A 16,396-nucleotide genomic window follows, 5' to 3' on the forward strand; every position below is an offset into this window, starting at 1 on the left:
GGCCAGGCTCCAGGTGGGGGAAACGCAGGCTGACTTGGCTTGTCTAAGGTCACCAAAGGAGTCGGGGGGGACGAGGACGGATAGAACCCAGGAGTCCCAACGCCTGGCTCTAACCGGGGGCGAGGGGGGAATCGAACCCAGGAGTCCCAGCGCCTGGCTCTAACCGAGGGGGGGAAGGAGCCTCCCGGCCTCGATCTTACTGTTTCTGAAAACTTCCTTGGCAGACGCTGCAAAGCGGAGGAGCTGAAGCAAAGCGGCAGGCGGGGCAAAGGCTCCGGCTCCGGCTCCGCCTCTGGGCGAGCAGCTCCACCCGGGAGCGCGCCGTGTTGACTCAGGCTGGGCACGAGAGAGTCGCCCGGGGGACGAAAGTCTGCGACCTTTGCATGGAGGCCGGGGATCATGCGCGGCGGGCTGGGTTGGACTCGGGGCAACTGACTGGCCCGGGCGCTTCTGGGGGACTTTTGTCCGCTTCCCTCTGGCCCCAGCAAGGAGCGCGGGTGGGAGGCTGCTGGCAGCGGGCTGGCAGCGGGGCCCCTCCGCCATGCAGCTGCCTGCGGTCCCGGGAGCCGTCGGCTTGTCGCTCGCCGCCTTCCCGGTGTCCTGCGCGCTGAACTCCATCGCCGCCTTGGCGCAGTAAGTACCCGGCCTGCGCTGCGCTGCGCTGCGTTCCCGGGGGCGCGCAGGCTTTGGGGCTGCGCCTGCCGGGCTTGCGGGGCCGCCCCGGCCTGAGTCCCCTGCCTTGTGCAATCGCTGGGGAAGCCTTTGCCACAGCCTGGCGCTGGGAGTTTTAAAGCCAGAGCAGGAGAGTTTCCCTCTTTCTTCTTAACAACCCCTTGCCTGGCGCCTGGCGAGGGCCCGTCCCTGTGCTCCTAGGACTGGGTGCCCAGCTGTAGGACCTGTTTCTAGTCTTTCCCCCCAGACAAGGGAACAACAAAGAAGGAGGGGTTTGGGGGCAGTTCTCTGGCTTTGTGTTATCCGGGTCAGACCAGGTGATCACAAGGGTCCCTTCTGGCCTTGGAATCTACCTAGCTGTGATTTCCCTGTAGTGTAAAGGTGGAAACAAAGCATGTGCAAATCTGCCTTTATTATTTGTATTCCAGTCTGCTCAGGGCCCCACCATGCCGGGCACTGCACAGAGGCAGGCTGAGAGCCACCCCTGCCCTGAAGAGTTTGCCCTCTAATGAAGACAAGGCAGCCAAAGGGTGGGATGAAAGGAAGGATCTCCGTCCCGAACAGAGATGGGGACACAGCAAGTGTTTATCTAGTGCCATTGTGAGCTCTTTGGCCGAGGGCCTAGTCTGTCTGTGCAGCGCCTGGCACAATGGGGCCCTGGTCTCTTGGGGGCCTGTGGGTGTTATTGTAATTACTGTCAGTAATGACAGTGGCGGGGTAGCCTCTACGGGGCACTTTAGACAGCACTTGCTCACATCTCCCCCATCACTGGTATTTTGGGGGTTACTTCTTAAGGCCAGGCACAGACTGTTCTCCGCCTCTTGCAGTACTGGAGCACGGCTGCATTAAATATACCCAGAGACTTGTTCACACCCCGGGTTTTTAGCCTGACCTCCGCTCCTCTGTGTGAGCTAGGGCCGGGGGACCCTCAGCCTTGCTTAATTGAGGCTGTTCTCTGCTGTCCCGCAGTCTGTGGGCCGCAGATGAGCTCCCTGGCTGATGGGTGATACTTTCGGAGTGTAAGCTGTTAACCCCGCCTGTTGAATGCCAGGATTAGCAATGGCTTTCTCTTTTTTTGCAACAGGGTGAAAGGCTTTATTGGAAAATGCCTTAATATTTTCGGCTTTATAGCTCACAAAGCAAAAAGGGTAGCTCTGCTGGTCTTGTAGCTATTACAGCTAATGAAATTGCTTCTTGGAAGAGCAGAAGAGAGCTCGGGATGGATTTCCCTCTGTCCTAGCACAAATTTGCAGTATCTATCCCCTCATTATAGATTCACTTTCTAATCGGTTTACATGGTCTCTGATAACAGTGCATCAGCTCATGGCCATCCATATTCCTGTGTGAAGGCAGTGCCGCACCTGGGAAGGGAGATGGAAATCTTAATGATTTCAACTACAATGACATTTCAGAATAAAACCCAGCATGTGGCCCCTGCTTTGGCATTTTGCCCATTGTAACAATGGCCTGGACGGTTGAGAGACGAGGCCCTGTCTTTGTACTTGTGCAGGAGACTTCTCGAAGCAGCTTCTGCTGGGGTGCTGGGTCTGAATTTCAGGAGGAGAAAGTGCCTGTCATTTCCCTCCATGCTCAGTTATGTCACACCTTGGGCAAGTCGTTTCCCTTCTTTTGCCTCAGTTTCCCCTCCCACCCTTTGCCCTGTCTACTTAGACTGTAGGCTCTTTGGGGTAGGAACCATCCCTCATGTGTCTCTGTAGTGCCTTGATCTTGGCTAGGGTTTCTAGGTGCGACCATAATATAAATAATAATTGACATGGACCTATGGTTCTCTCTTTTCTCCTGCTTCCCTAGTGCTACCTTCATCTCCCGAGTTATGGAATCGCCTCGTATTCATCACAAAGCCCCTTGTCACCGAGCAGAGCTCTGTCCTGTACCCATGGGAGCAAAGGGGTGACCTGGCTCCAAGAAAAGCAAAGTTGGATGGGTGAATGGGGGTTGCAGCACTGTCAACCTCTGCTTGTTCCTAGTACCCTGCATGTTGGGGGCATTTCCCCACCCAGGGTCCCGCCCAACCCCACAAAGTCAGCAGACAGGCAGGACTCCCTCTGACTGCAGGGGATGTTGGATCAGGCCCTTCCTAAGTGTTTGAACTCAATCTGCCCGGCTCTGATCTGATCGGATCTGCTCTGCCGCATGGATGCTGCCGTGTGCTCTGCTCAGCCTGAGGGCTCGGCTTTTGGCCTGCCCCGGCTTGTAAACTGGATGTACTTTGAACCCTGCTGCATCAAGCGGCTGGTGTTGGCAAAACCCCTCCTGTCCCCCACCCCTTCCAAAAGCAAAACCCTAGGCAGCAGGAGGATCCTTTGCTCTGCTACAAGAGGCCCCTCCCTCCACCCAAGGAGGCTGTGCTCCACAGGATCCCAGCTGGGAGCTGCCGCCCAGTGGGTTTGCCCAAGGGATCCCAGCCAGACAGTTGTACTTTATTGGGGGTCCAGGCACCACTATCTAGAGTAACCCCTCAGAATTCAGCAGGAGTGAGCAAGATCGGACCCCAGGCTGTGGCCTCTTACCCACTCTGCCAACAGGGTCATGGGGAGTGGTGGAAACTGAGGCGCGGGGGGAAAGCCTGGTCTCATTGAACTCAATGGCAAAACTCCCATTTACTCCATCCACTGTCTTCAGTCTCCTCTGCGGATGGGCTTCATCCCCACGTTAAGAGGAGATGGGGCAGTTAATTGGGCCAGAGGCTGGGCAGGGGCGTTGCCCTGCCCTCAGCAGCCCCTTGCGTCACACTGCGAGAGTCTGACCTGTCCCTTGTCGGCGTGTATTACAGCCCAGTGGCTATCGCGGTGATGGGGGTACTGGTGCTGCTGGTTCTGTTCTCCATGGTGTATCTTCTGGGCGAAGGGAGCCGTTCCCAGGATCCCCTTTTCTATGGTGAGTCTCGGCAGGGCGGCCTTGCTTAGTGACCCCTTCCTGTCTCCTGTTTCACCTACCTGGGCAAGAGAGGCAGCAAGCCAATGTGGTTGGATGAGCCCTGTGTCTCTGTTGGTGGCAGGTGGGTGGGCGAGATTCGGGGGAATTGAAGACGCGTCTGAGCCGGTGCCAGTGGCTCTGGATGGTGCAGGGGATGCGTAGTGCACTGAAGAACCCACGTCAGGCCCAGATCTAGCCCTGGCTGCCAGTGACTGGAGGCTGCTCCTATGTGACAGCTGTCAGGCAGCCCATGCGGGGTGAGGGCACAGCTCAGTCCCCTGGTGAAAGGTGCCTGCCTGGCAAAAACATCACATCAGCAGGCACACGCTGGCTCCTGGCATGACAGCTTGTGCAGGGAGTGGCGAGGGCTGCGATGCCTGCGAGAGGCGGGGTGGGGGGGGGCTCTGCAACAAGGGAGTGAGGTTGGACGGGGTCTCAATTGCCAAAGAACAAATGAACGAAGCTCCCACCGAGGGTGGTTCCGGGGCTGAGCTCCACAAGCAGGGCGGACAGTGGGTGGCTCCTGCCCCGTGCCTGCTCCACCTGGCTTGTGCCCCTCATGCTTTAGGGAGCGGAGAATTCCCCTGCTGACAGGTGAGGCTGGGACTTGTCACTGCAAGTGCAGGTCCCCTCTGAGCTGGGGAGAGGCCTGTGTGTTTGGGGGACCCAGGGCAGCCTGGCAGGGAAGTGGCTGGGGGCCCCCTACAGAGGTGAGCCTGCCTCCCTCTCTCCCCACCTGCAGTGTTCACGGTGTTCTCCTTCACCTCTGTCATCGACCTGATCATCTCACTGGAGGAGGATGGCTACATCAGCGGCTTCATGGAGTTCTACATGAAGGAGGTACCACCCCGGCTGCCGTCACCTGCCCATTCCCAGTGGGATGCCTGCCAGCGAGGCTAGAACATCACACTGCCCTGGCCAGACCCCGTGGCGTCCCATCCCTGCTCCCTTACAAACACCATGGGCCTGATCCCCTGCGGGCAGGCACTTCCCCCGGTGCAAAGGGGATTTAAAGCCATGCTGCACTTATTGGCAGAGGTCTAAGCAACCATGTTGGAGATCTGACCCCTTGTTCCTTTAAATGAGCTGTGGCTTCAGCTCAGTGCGTATGTTAAACAGGGGCACAGCTCCATCTCCTAAGCCACCGGCAGCTCCCCATGCCCGTCAGGGAGCGGGGAGGAGCACTGGTAGAGTAGCCAGATAGGGGCAGGAGCATGTGGGCATTGGGCTGAGCGGATCCATCTCTGGAGCCTGCGTCGTCATGCCCAGCTGGGGAAGTGACTTGATGCCTTTCTGGTGGGCAGGGCGAGCCGTACCTACGCACGGCTTACGGCATCATGATCTGTTACTGGGATGGCATTGTGCACTACCTTCTCTACCTCGCCATGATCATAGCCATCACACAAAGGTAAGAGGGGACTGGGGCTGCAGCCAATTGGGGTCTCCTGTTCACTCACTGGGCTTCTCACTGGCAGGGCACTGCATGGCTGCTTCCAAGTGGTGGGTGGAGGAGAGTGGGGGTTGCTTTTTGCTGGAACAGTCTGGGGAGGGGGGCAAGGGGGGGCGCTAAGAGAACCATAGTCAGCTGTCCAGTAGTATTTTGCACAAGGTCCCAGCCAGGATTGGAAGCGGCAGAAATCTCCTGCGTGGGCCTGTTCTCAGGGGACCTCCCGGCCATGGGCATGGAGAGCCGGGCTGAGTAACTGACCCGAACTCCAGCCCTCTTATCATTTGATTCTAGTGCAGGAACAGTGGGGAGCTTCAGTCGGTACAGGGCAGCAGCCCAAGGTGGGCGAGGGAAACTCCGGGCATGGATGTGCCCTGCCCAGCTGGTAGCAGCCCTGTGAGGAATGGGCAGCGCCTGGAGCCAATGTGAGGAAGAATTCCTGGGCTGGTGAGGGCCTGCAGCCAGGGCGCTCTGGTGGTGGGAAGCCAGGCAGGGTAGCAGTCCCTTCCCAGTGCTGGGATGCTGCAAGGGAAGAGCGGCTGTTGGAGGGGAGGCTGCTCTGGGGTGGTGGAGTGCGCTTCTGAACCCACATGCTGTGAGCGTGGCAGGGCTGACCCCACCTTGCCACTAATGCCGGAGAGCAGGCGAGGGGAAGAAACCTATGAATGCAGCAGGGGTTGAGTGATGGGGTGAGCCCCAAGAGGGTGTTGAATTTCCACTGTCTCCCCAGGAAGAACTACAGGACCCTGGGTCTCTACTGGCTGGGCTCCCTGATGATGAGCGTTGTTGTCTTCCTGCCTGGGAACATGTTAGGTATGGGGTGCCTGCCAGCAACAAGCCCTGGGGAGCTACCCTCCGCTCTGAGCTCTGGTCTCTGTGTCCTTCCCGTGTTGCCCTTGCTCCGCTCTGCCTCTGCAGGGACACACCCCAGAGTTGCAGGTTTAAGTCCAGCATGCATCACTAAAACTGGCAGACAGGCCCCCTTGGTGGCAGAGAAGCTGGGGTGTGCGTGGGGCAGTAACCCCCTTTTCCCACCCCATAGGGGTGGAATGTTGCAGGGGGGAATGTGGGAGGAGTGGGGTGTTGCTACGCACTCTCCATGGGGTTAACCAAAGGTGCCGGTCTCTAGGGTTGGTCTTGCTCCACGCACAACCGGGGACTCTTCTCTCTTAGGGAAGTACAGCTCTGAGATCCGCCCCTCCTTTCTGCTCAATGTGCCCTACATCCTGATCCCAATCTGGGCTGGGATGAGACTCTTCAGCCAGCCAAAATCCCTTCCCTGCTGCACTGCTGAGAAGGTAGGCGGGCTGGTGGGCTGGGGGTCCCCATCTGGGGCAGGTGGCCTGCAAGGAACGTGCGGGTGTTGGTGACTGGGCAGGGGGTGCCCTGGGCCTGTGCGGAGCCAACCCCCCTGCCTGTGGCTAGGGAATCTGCAGGTGACATCTTCCATTGGGGCTGGGACACTGAGCTCCTGGCCCCTTGGGATCATTACCGAGCCTTGGGGCGCTGTTCTCGGAGCCGGGTCCCCCTTCTCCATCACTGGCCTCCATCCGAGCTAAGGGCTTGGTTCGGGTTCAAGCCGCTGATTGGTTTTTCCCATATTCCAGCCCCGTATTTTACACCGTTGTTTGAGAAAACCCCCGTTTTGGAGGCTGGGGGTGGATGAGCGAACCTGGCAGGAATTGCCCCGATCCCTTACCCAGCCCTCATCGCAGGCACAGCTGGCTGGCACCCTTTCGCCAGGAGGGCAAATGCAGTTGCTTTTGGTGCCGGGTCCACACTCTCTCCCTGTTAATGTGTCTGTGCGCTGCTGCCCTCTGCTGGTTGGTGTGTGTCTCACCCGCTCAGGCTTGTCCGCTCCCTTGGCTAGCTGAGCGGAGATGCTGCTTTGGCACCACTAGGCCTGGGGGCGTCTTCCAGCGCCCGTTGTGCCAGGCGCTGCACAGATCCGGCGAGAGACAGGCAGGGCTGCTCCAAGCTGAGTAGACAAGACGGGCCCAGGATCACTGAACAGAACCCAGGTCTCATGCCTCCCGTTCCGGTCCTGGCCTCTAGCCCAGTGTTTCTCAACTGTTTTGATACCAGGGACCGGCTTGCTGCCATCCTAAACTGTGTCAGGGAGACCTCCGGACCGGTGCCGGTCCACGGACTGGTCCTTGAGAAACACTGCACTAGCCCACGCAGAGCTGTAGATGTGAGTCCAATGCAGCGTGGACGGGAGAAGGGCCCTGGGCATGTCTGATTGCCCTGCCTAGGGACGGCTGCGGAGCCCTTTATCCTTAACTCACTGGGCTCAGGACGGGGGGAACCACCCCCTCCTTTTATTCTTTTAAGGGACTTTAATTTAAAAAATGTTTTTTGCATCTGAATGGGGGATGAACGCAGCCCTGTCCATCCTCGTCCCCCTCCCTTCCCGCGGAGCAAGGCCTCTCTCTGGAAACCTCAGTCTCCAGAGCAGCCCTGGCAGGAGGTTCCCGCCACTCACTGCCTGTTTAAAAGCAGAATGTGCTGAGGCTGGGAATGGATCCGCCCTTCAAAGGGAGGAGACGCTGCCTGTCCTGAGCTAGACTCCCCTGGGGCTGCTGGCCCTGGATCGAGGTTTCTGCCCAGCCAGGGGGAGGCAAAGAGAACTGGCTTTTTAAATTTGGCCCTTTCAAGTTTTCCACTTAAAGGGCCAGCGTCCCGGGCCCTGACACCCACAGCGGCTGCTTGTGTTCAGGTTGTGGCGGAGCAGCAGAGAAGTCTGTATCAGCGGCCCCTGGATTTGGGCTTGATCCTGTTCCTGCTGGTGGCTGCGACGTTCACGTTCTTCAGAGGGCTGGTAAGGGCTGGCCAGTCGGTGACTCAGCCAGAGGGTTGGGCTCTATTACAGGGGAGAAGTAGGGAAGGGGAGGTTCTGGGGCCTGCAATGTGCAGAAGGTTGGACTACATGAACATGGTGGTCCCTTCTGGCTTTAAAGTCTGTGAGTCAGTGGGGCATGTGGGAGGGGCAGGGACAGGGGCCAGATCTCCCATGCACTCTGCTTATCTCAGAGGGGCAGCTTGGCCTGGGGTTGATGTGAGGGTGGGGAATGGCCGTGGGCTCTCAGATCTGGCTGTCCCATGCACTCTGTATCTCCTGGGGGCAACTGGGTGAGGGGTCGGTGTGGGGGGATCAGAGATGGCTCTCCCATGCACTCTGCTTGTGTCTCCAGGTGGTCCTGGACTGTCCGTCCGATTCCTGCTTCAACTACATTTACCAGTACGAGCCATATCTGCGTGACCCCGTCGCCTACCCCAAAGTGCAGGTGAGTGTGGAGCCCACTGGGTCCAGCTGCTCTCCGTGCAGGTTCTTGGAGGCTGCCGGACAAAGGGTAGGAGAATGGCGGAATCAGTATCCCCATTGTCCAGGCAGGGAATTCAGGCCCAGAGAGATTCAGGGGGAGGCTCTATAAAGGGCCGTATGGGATGTTGGAGTGTATAGACTTGTGCACCTAAATCCCTTAGAAGAGGGTGCTGCTTATTCATTTATTTTAACTACCTGGGAACATTGGGGCTGCTTGTAGGTGTCCCTGGGGGCCTGGGATTTTGAGCATCCTGCTGGGCATTCCTGCAAGCCCAGGGCAGTTTTGCATCCAGGGCTCCGGTCCAGGCCTACCTCTGTTCTTGGACTCGCTTCCTTACTTCTCCCAGTCCCTGCCCTGTGCTCACAGTTTGCCCTGGCTCAGGCCTGTGCTGACCTCTCTCCCTTTGCTCCCAGATGCTGGTCTACATGTTCTACGTCCTCCCGTTCTTCTGCCTTGGCATTTATGGGCTCCTGCGGCCTGGCTGCACATGGCTGCCCGACTGGGCCCTGGTGTTTGCTGGGGCCGTAGCGCAGGTAACGAGGGGCTGGGGCTGGGATTTGTTGCACAGCCCCTGGGGAGCAGCAGACCCTGGGCCTGTTAGTAGGGGTATTGCAGTAGAGACTGTGGATGAGAACAGGGCCCCGTTCTGCTGGGGCTTCATCAACGGCGAGTGAGAGACAGTCCCTGCCCCCAGGTGCTCACAGTTTAGAGGGAGATGGGAGGGGTTGGGGGTGGCAGGTGACTGGGCCAAGGCCACCCAGCCAGTCTGCGGCAGAGCTAGGAATAGAACCCAAGTGTCCTGGTGGTTTTTTTCTTTAACTCAGTCCGCTGTAAAACGAGGGGAGGGGCAAGGGGTGGGTCCAGCCCTGTCCACTGGGGTCCCACAGATGCTGGGAACCCAGGATCTCCTCACTGCTAAGCCACATGAGGGCTCCAGCTCTGGAGTCGGGGGACGAGATAAAACTGAGGCTTATCCCTCTTATTTTGTCTGGAGTTGCAGGGACGTTTGATTCCTGCCTTGGGTTCTGTGCTGTTCTTGCCTCCGGGTCTCCCTGTGGGTGTAGGAGGGGACAGGCCTGGGGACACGATGTTCTGGAACCACAGTCACCCCTGTTTACACCTGGAAATCGCGCTCTGCTCAAAGCACAGCCGGAGGTTGCTCTGAAACTTACCACTGGGATGGAGTGGCAGATTCAGCTGTCAGTGCCAGCTTCCCAGATCTTTCCTTGAGCCCGTGTCTCGGGGGAGGCCTAGGTTTCAGGCCATGGTCCCAGCAGCCTTCACACCCCTCCTCCGGGCTGGCACAGGGCTCTGAACTGCAAACAGCATCTGCCACTGCACCGAGCCACCTAGCTACTAGTCAGTCCCGCTCCTAGCCCCGCTCCGTGGTTCAGCAAGAGCAATGCTGTCTGTAGGCGGGAGTCACGGGCAGTGCAGGGCCAATGCATTAAAGGGCTGGTGTGTCACTGGGCCAGTGCCCCTGCACTAGGCTCCTGGACAAGCATGTTCTGACCTCTCACGATTCCCCCGTCCTTGGGTTTGCATGTGGAGCAGTTTCTATGGCAACGAGCAGAGCCTTATAATTACTCTCTCAGCGGATGTTAATGGCGGACGTGGATTAGTTTCACAGAAATAGACTTGAGCCAGCGCCCCGTGTAGCTATCAACAGGGCATGGGGGAACATGCAGCCCTGCTATCAGCATGGGTACGGCTGCCCCAGTGTAGCCCTGGGGCCGGCTAGCCCAAACCCCTTGGCCCAACAGGGACCAGTGTTGGATTCCCCTGGGGACAAACCCCATTGTGTGCCTGGCTGTGCACCATTATCTTCCCAAGGCAATTCCTTCCTGACCCCAGCTGCTGATGCACTTTTATGCCCTGGTGCATGAGGATGGGGCTTACCCTCTTTAATCCCTAGTTCTTGGCCCTGCTGGATTTATGCATAACAGGGTCTAACCCTCTTGTGACACTTGGGCTGCAGGGGTGGGGAATGGGGCCAGCACTTGAAAGGAGATCAGCCCTCAGCAATCCCTGTTGCTCTAAATGGAGAATCTGCCCCTGCCCCTGTTGTTTGTGGTGGAGCTGCTGGGTGCAGAGCAGTGTGAGAAGCCGCCCCCGTTGTTTGGGCAGGTTGCTGGAGCTGAGATGGGAGCGTCTGGCCCTTACAGTCTTGTGGACATGAGTTCTGTTGGCTATGTCTCCATGGTGCAATAGAATCAAAGGTGCTTTCCCTTCAGCCTTCCTCTCGAACCTGGGGCCTGCGCCCAGGGGTGGGAGCCAGCACTGTCCGCTGGCACCCGCTCACTGCCCCTTAGCCAAGTCATTTCGCTGGGGCCCCACCAGGGCAAGGCTTCCCACTCACTGTAGAGGGAGGGGCTGGCAGGGGGCTCATGGGGCAGGTGCCGTGGGCAGCGTCTCCCATCACCCTGCCCCTCTTGTGCATTTCAGGCCCAGTTCTCCCACGTGGGCTCCTCCCTGCACCACCGCACCCCCTACCCCTACCGCACCCCGGAGGAGGTCTGGTGGATCTTCCTCCTCACCAACATCCTCTATGCGCTGGGCCCGCACCTCCTCGCCTACCGCTGTCTCCACAGCCCTGGCTTCTTCCAGCCAGCTGCTCCCACCGGCCAGGATGGGATCAAGAAGCATCAGTGAGGAGAAAGCCTGGCTCCTGCCTCCAGTGCCAGGACACTGCAAGGGGGAGCTGCTACCCTCCCTCCCCGAACATCCCCCCCCCCGGGCCCCAATACGCTCAGCCTGGATGGAGGCAGCAGAATGACGAAATCTCCGTCCCTGCTGGGTTAATAACCGGGCCATGTGGCTCCAGGGGACAAGCCACTGAAGGGAAGGAGGATCCCTGCTTTGGGGGTGGGGGGGAGTTTTACAGCAGGCGGTCAGGGATTTTGTGCATGGCAGGGTCTTGTTCCTCCTCTTTGGCCCTGGGCTACCCCCGCCCCCCCCATCCTTCATGGAGCTCTGAAGTTCTTTTCCAGGCCTGATTGGCACTTCAGCCCCTCAGCGGCACTCCTCACCCTGCCAGAAGGGAGCGCTCTGAAGTGAGGGCGTGTGTCTCCCTCCCCTCCCTAGCACCAACCACCAGGCCTAGGGTGCCGAGTGGTTGCTCTGAGCCCTCTTCCCCCTGCCTCCCTGTTGGCCTTTGCCTTGGAGTCCTTAATGGTGTTGGCAGCTGTGGGCCCTTCTGCCGGGACGGCCCTTGGGGTCCAGGCTGCCCTGGCACCAGGGGAAAGGTGATGGAGGCAGAGGTGCCTTGAGGCTGTGCTGGCTGCTGTGACCCTGGTGGTGTTTAGGAGCTTGGCTCTGGAGTGACTGGCCATGTCCTGGCTTGGGGGAACCTGTCTCCCGTTCCAAAGCCTGCTCCCACTGCCCTGCCCCTGTCGGTGCCATGGGGCACCCTGCAGCCTGCGTCTCCCTAAGGATTGCTGCTCACAGGGTCCTCTTGTTCTGCAAAGCCATGTCGGGTGGGTGGGGGAGGCTTTGTTCCCTAGCCATGCTGCAATGCTTAAAGAAGGGAGGTGCCAGAGACCCTCCGTAACAAACCGTTTACAGAATAAAATCATTTTGTGCTGTGACTTTTTAACCCTGCTGTGGCTGGATACTTTTTCAGGTGCTCACAGTCCCTGCTGCGGGGGGTGGATCGATTTCCTGAACTGTGCTGTGTGGTTCTGACAAGGGTGCTCACTGAGAAGTCTCCCCCGCCCCCCCCCACAGTCTCCAGCCCCTGAGGGGATGCTAGGCCCTCAGCTGCCCTGAGCTCCAGTGCGCGGTTTGCTACAGAATAGGGCCCTCCTGCTTTCCACAGTGGCTACTGGCAGGGCCTAGCTGAGCCCACCCCCACCCCCCAGCTGCAGCCAGGAGCAGTGGGGGCTTGGCCCCCCTAAGGAGCAGGTGCTCAGTGTCTCACGTTGGGACACCACAACCTGCACAGCTCCAAATCAATGAGCCCTTGTGGGACGGTGCCTGCCCAGGGGAGGCAGAAGCTGGGCCCCTTCCCCACCCTTATCTCTTCACAGCCTCCATGGGCTGCAGTGTACCAGAGAGGGCTCAGGTGTGTGGGTGGGGTGGGGTGGGGTCGGGGGGCAGGGCTGGGTCTGTCCAGGGTGTCCTGAGGGTTCCAGCCCAGGATGCAGAATGGGGGGATGATGTCCCATGTGCCTGCTGTTCCCCTGTCTGAGCCCCGCGCTCCCCCTTCTCGTGTGCTGCCCCTGAGGCTCTGCTCAGCCCCGACTCAAACGCTCCCCAGTCCAGGTCTGCGCCAGGGTCCCCCTCCCAGAAAAATGGGGCATGGGCAACCCAGCCCTCTGGGAGACAGCGGGGAGCAAAACGTCTCGAGCTGGGGCCAGGCTTTTGTGCACGGTTGCCAAGTTTCACGCAGTGAATAAGCACCCGACTTTCACAGTAAGCCCAAAATCAAGCGAATCCCATTTCAAAACAAGCCAGTCCCTAAGAATCCCAACACTTTATGTGACTAGATCCGCCCGGCCTGCAGTCTGGGACTGTGGTGGGCCTGCTGTGCACCCCTGACTCTCTCCCCCCTTGCCCCTGCTTGCCCCCCACCCCACTTGCCCCTTCTTGCTGGGAGCTGATAAAAAAAAAAAAAAAGGAAACAAAAGCAATAAGCTTTGAGCCAAACAAGCTACAAGCCAAAAACTAGCCAACAAGCAGCTCACAAGCCAATTAAGCCAAAAACAAGCCCAGTTTCTGCATTTTGTTGGCGGGTTTGGCATGTCTGTGTTTGTGCTGCAGCTCTGAGCCCTTGGCCCCTTGACTCGGAGAGCTGCCCAGCCCAGCCGGGGCTTAGGGACCCACCATGCTAAGAACACAGCATGGTGCAGGCCAGGGCAAGCGGCTGACAGGGACCAGCTCCAGCACCCCCCCATCTCCCTCCCCCACACCAGATCAAAGTCGTGGCCCCTCCCATTAACGTGCATTCCCTGTCCACATGCCGGCTAACACAGAAGCCTGGTGTGTGGGCCAGAGACCACGACCCATGCAACCAATTTAAGTTCTGAGGGCTGCACCGGGAGCTAGAATTCCTGGCTTTGGAAGAGAGTGGGGTGTAGTGGTTAGAGCAGGTACTTGGGCGTCAGGATTCCTATCCCCAGCTTTGATGATTCCACTAACCTGTCTGTGCCTCAGTTTCCACATCTATAAAGTCTAATGTGCCCCTACCTCCAGCAGGGGCAGCTGTGGAGTGTATCTGCATGTCCATCACTGTGTGAGTCTGTGTCTAACCACTCATGGCTGGGTGCCTGGAGCTGTGCGTGGGTGTGCGTGTTCACACATGCTCCTGTATGGCGTGCATGCCCGAGGGACCTGCAGACGCACTAGTTCCTAGGGGTGCGGGTGCACAGCCGCGTGTCACTCACTTGTTTATACCAAGGCTTGGGGGCGGTTTTGCAGAATTCAAGCGAGTTTCCTGAAGCTTGGTGCTTTGGTGGGTTGGTTTGAAAGCCTGGGAGCTTCAGGGAGAGCCCAGCGACCCATGGGGCTCGCTACCTCTGCTGAACCTGGTGCTTCCCCCCCTCGGTGCCCTACGGCCCCAGGGCCTTAATTAGCACATGCCTGAAAAACAGACAGAGGCTGGGGTGTGATCCCCCCATCCTGTCGCTCATGCCGCCGCAGCGTGAGCCCCGAATCCCAGGGGCCTACTCCCAGCAGCGGGAGCCACCCCCACGCGGGGCCTGCGGCAGTGACATGCGGGGAGCAGGGCGAGGGTCTCTGCCCTCAGAAGGCCCCGGTGCAGCGGCTGAGAAGTGGGGCACGGAGTGAGCAACGCCCGGGGGACTCGGCAGCCAGGCTGCAGGGTCGCAGCCCAGCCGGCGCTCAAGGGGCTCAGGCGAAATGCAGCCTTGGCCTGCTGCGTGTTAGCTCCTTCTCCTCTAACCGCTGAATGCCCCTGTCTCCCTGTGACCCCGCGGCACCCCCCGGAGATGAGGATTGAGGCCAGGCCGCCTGACTCCCAGCCCCTGGCTCCAGCCTGCAATGATGGCCATGCAATGCCACCTGGCCCTTCCCCTGCCCCACCAGTGCCGCAGCCTGGGCAGAAGTGGGTGGGGGGCTCTGGAGATGCCGTGATCAGTGAGGGGATCATGTCCTCCGCAGCCCGGGAAAGCAGTGGCTGGAGGGGGGGGCCACAGCCAGCTCCCCTTGCCCTACCGGGGCAACCCCTTGCAGGTTACAGGTATCCCATCAGCCTGTCTGCTGCCCCCTAGCGGCCACAGCCCGGGACAGCGCGCACCTGCTCTGCCTGTCGCGCAGGAGGGCAGGTGGGCTGGGGGAGCTGGGCAGCACAGGCAGGAGGGAGCCCTGGGGAAAGAGAATGAAGGAGCCCAGGGGGCTTGTGGTTAAGGGCCCTGAGCCTGGGTTCAGGAGCTCTGGGTTTAATGCCCAGCTCTGCCACTGACTCGCTGGGTGGTCCTGGGCGAGTCACTGGGTCTCTCTGGGGCTCAGTGCTCCAGCTGTAAAATGGGGTGAATGATCCTTCCTTTGTCTGTCTGGTGCATTCAGGCTGTGGGCTCTAGGGGCAGGGACTGTCTCCTGCTGGGTCTGCTTAGTGCCCGGCACGAGGGGCCCTGATCGGGGTGGGGGGTCTCTAGGCGCTCCCCTTTTCGCTGTAGCAGACCCACCCCATGTCTCCCCCCACGGGCAGAGCATCCTGCTGTCTGCGGCACAGCCCCAGCTGCCAGCTCCCGGCAGTGACCGAGCCCGGCTCCTTTCTCCTTCCCAAGTCTTCCCCCCCCCCCGCCCCCTCCGTCCCTCCCAGCCCATCCGCAGCCGATAACTGCAGCGGCTCCAGTCCCCCGCCGGCCCCGCTCCTCGCCTCGCTGCGGAACTTTCTTTCCGAGCAGGGACCCGGCGCCCTCCTCGCAGATCCGGCTGGGGGCGGCCCAGGCAGGGGGAAGGAGCCAAGCCCGCGGGCCCCTCGGATGCACCGAGCCCACCTCCGCCAGCCAGGGGCTGCCCTGGGCCGGACCCCGCGCGCCCTGCCCCGGGACAATGGTGAGTGCGCCCCGCGGGGTCACCTTGGGCTGGGCGCGGTCTGCGGGGCCGGATCGGGGCCTGGGGGGGGGGAGCGACAGAGAGCAGGACTCGGGGGGGGGGGGAATGGCCTTTGATTACCCCCCACACACCCCGGACCGATCTGCAGCTGGGGACCGGGCAGCTGAGCAGAGAGGATCCGTCCGTCCGTCTGTCCATCCCCCACACCCGAGCTCTGGGAGCTGCAGATGGAGCCGGTACCGCTGCGGGGCCCTGAGCCTGGAGGAATCTGGGTCCCCTCTGCCCAGTTGCTGCCCCTGCATTCAGCTCGTGCACGGGCGCAGCGGCCCCCGGGGGATCGGCCCCCACGCCGCGGCCCGGATTGGGGCCTGCCGGGTACCCCGGGGCGCGCAGCTCCGCCATCCGCTGCAGTGCAGTGCCGTGCCTTGGCCCTGGCTGTCCCCAGCGGGGCCGGCTGCCGGGACCTCCCTGCCAGCAGCTGCGGAGGTTGCGTGTGGGGTTAGCGGAGCCAGAGGCATAGCAGCTGCCCTGCACCCCACTGACACGCTGCATGCCCAGCCGGCCGGGGGAGCTGGGGCCCGGGGCACCATGCCACCCCAGCCCGCTCTGATGAGACTGCCCTGGCAGCCCCTGTGGCTGAGACCCGTCAAACTCATTCCGCAGAGAGCAGCTGCCAGCCGGCAGATCTCTCCTGTGGGCCAGAGCGGGGTTTGTGCCAGGAACAAAGGCAAAGCGGCCTTACAGCCTGCCCCAGCCCCCAGCAGCATCTGCAGCGTGACCCCAGCTCTTCCCTGCTAGGACCCCCTAGCCTAAGGCCAGAAGGGACCCGCATGATCCTCCATCCCCGTACCCCACAGGCCGCCCCCACCGCCCTGCACCCGGAACCCAACAACTGGACTTAGACCCCCAGGGGACTGGGCCTTTGTGTGGCAAGGAACAGGAGGGATCCAGGTGCACCAGTGGCCTCCCACCCCCACAATGGCAGGGAAATGGTTAA

General features: G+C 60.3%; 1 protein-coding gene across 1 annotated transcript; it reads left to right on the forward strand.

Annotated features, from left to right (window-relative positions):
• The first annotated feature begins 309 nt into the window (after positions 1–309).
• On the forward strand, positions 310–11,957 carry TM6SF2 (transmembrane 6 superfamily member 2). The gene is made up of 10 exons (XM_077842163.1): positions 310–633; positions 3,467–3,570; positions 4,352–4,449; positions 4,914–5,017; positions 5,787–5,869; positions 6,230–6,354; positions 7,776–7,877; positions 8,251–8,343; positions 8,796–8,915; positions 10,828–11,957. The coding sequence occupies exons 1-10, from the start codon at positions 542–544 to the stop codon at positions 11,032–11,034; spliced, it is 1,128 nt and encodes a 375-aa protein (XP_077698289.1). The 5' UTR covers positions 310–541; the 3' UTR covers positions 11,035–11,957.
• The last annotated feature ends 4,439 nt before the right edge of the window (positions 11,958–16,396 follow it).

The sequence above is a fragment of the Eretmochelys imbricata genome, chromosome 25 (assembly GCF_965152235.1).
Source record: "Eretmochelys imbricata isolate rEreImb1 chromosome 25, rEreImb1.hap1, whole genome shotgun sequence".
Classification (NCBI taxonomy): Eukaryota; Metazoa; Chordata; order Testudines; family Cheloniidae; genus Eretmochelys; species Eretmochelys imbricata.

What these genes read in the sequence shown, in the direction of transcription:
- TM6SF2 (XM_077842163.1), top strand. Translation starts at nt 542, where the DNA reads ATGCAGCTGCCTGCGGTCCCGGGAGCCGTCGGCTTGTCGCTCGCCGCC. An exon ending in TCGCCTACCCCAAAGTGCAG is followed by an intron (nt 8,344 to 8,795) that starts GTGAGTGTGGAG and finishes CTTTGCTCCCAG; the next exon opens with ATGCTGGTCTACATGTTCTA. An exon ending in TTGCTGGGGCCGTAGCGCAG is followed by an intron (nt 8,916 to 10,827) that starts GTAACGAGGGGC and finishes TGTGCATTTCAG; the next exon opens with GCCCAGTTCTCCCACGTGGG.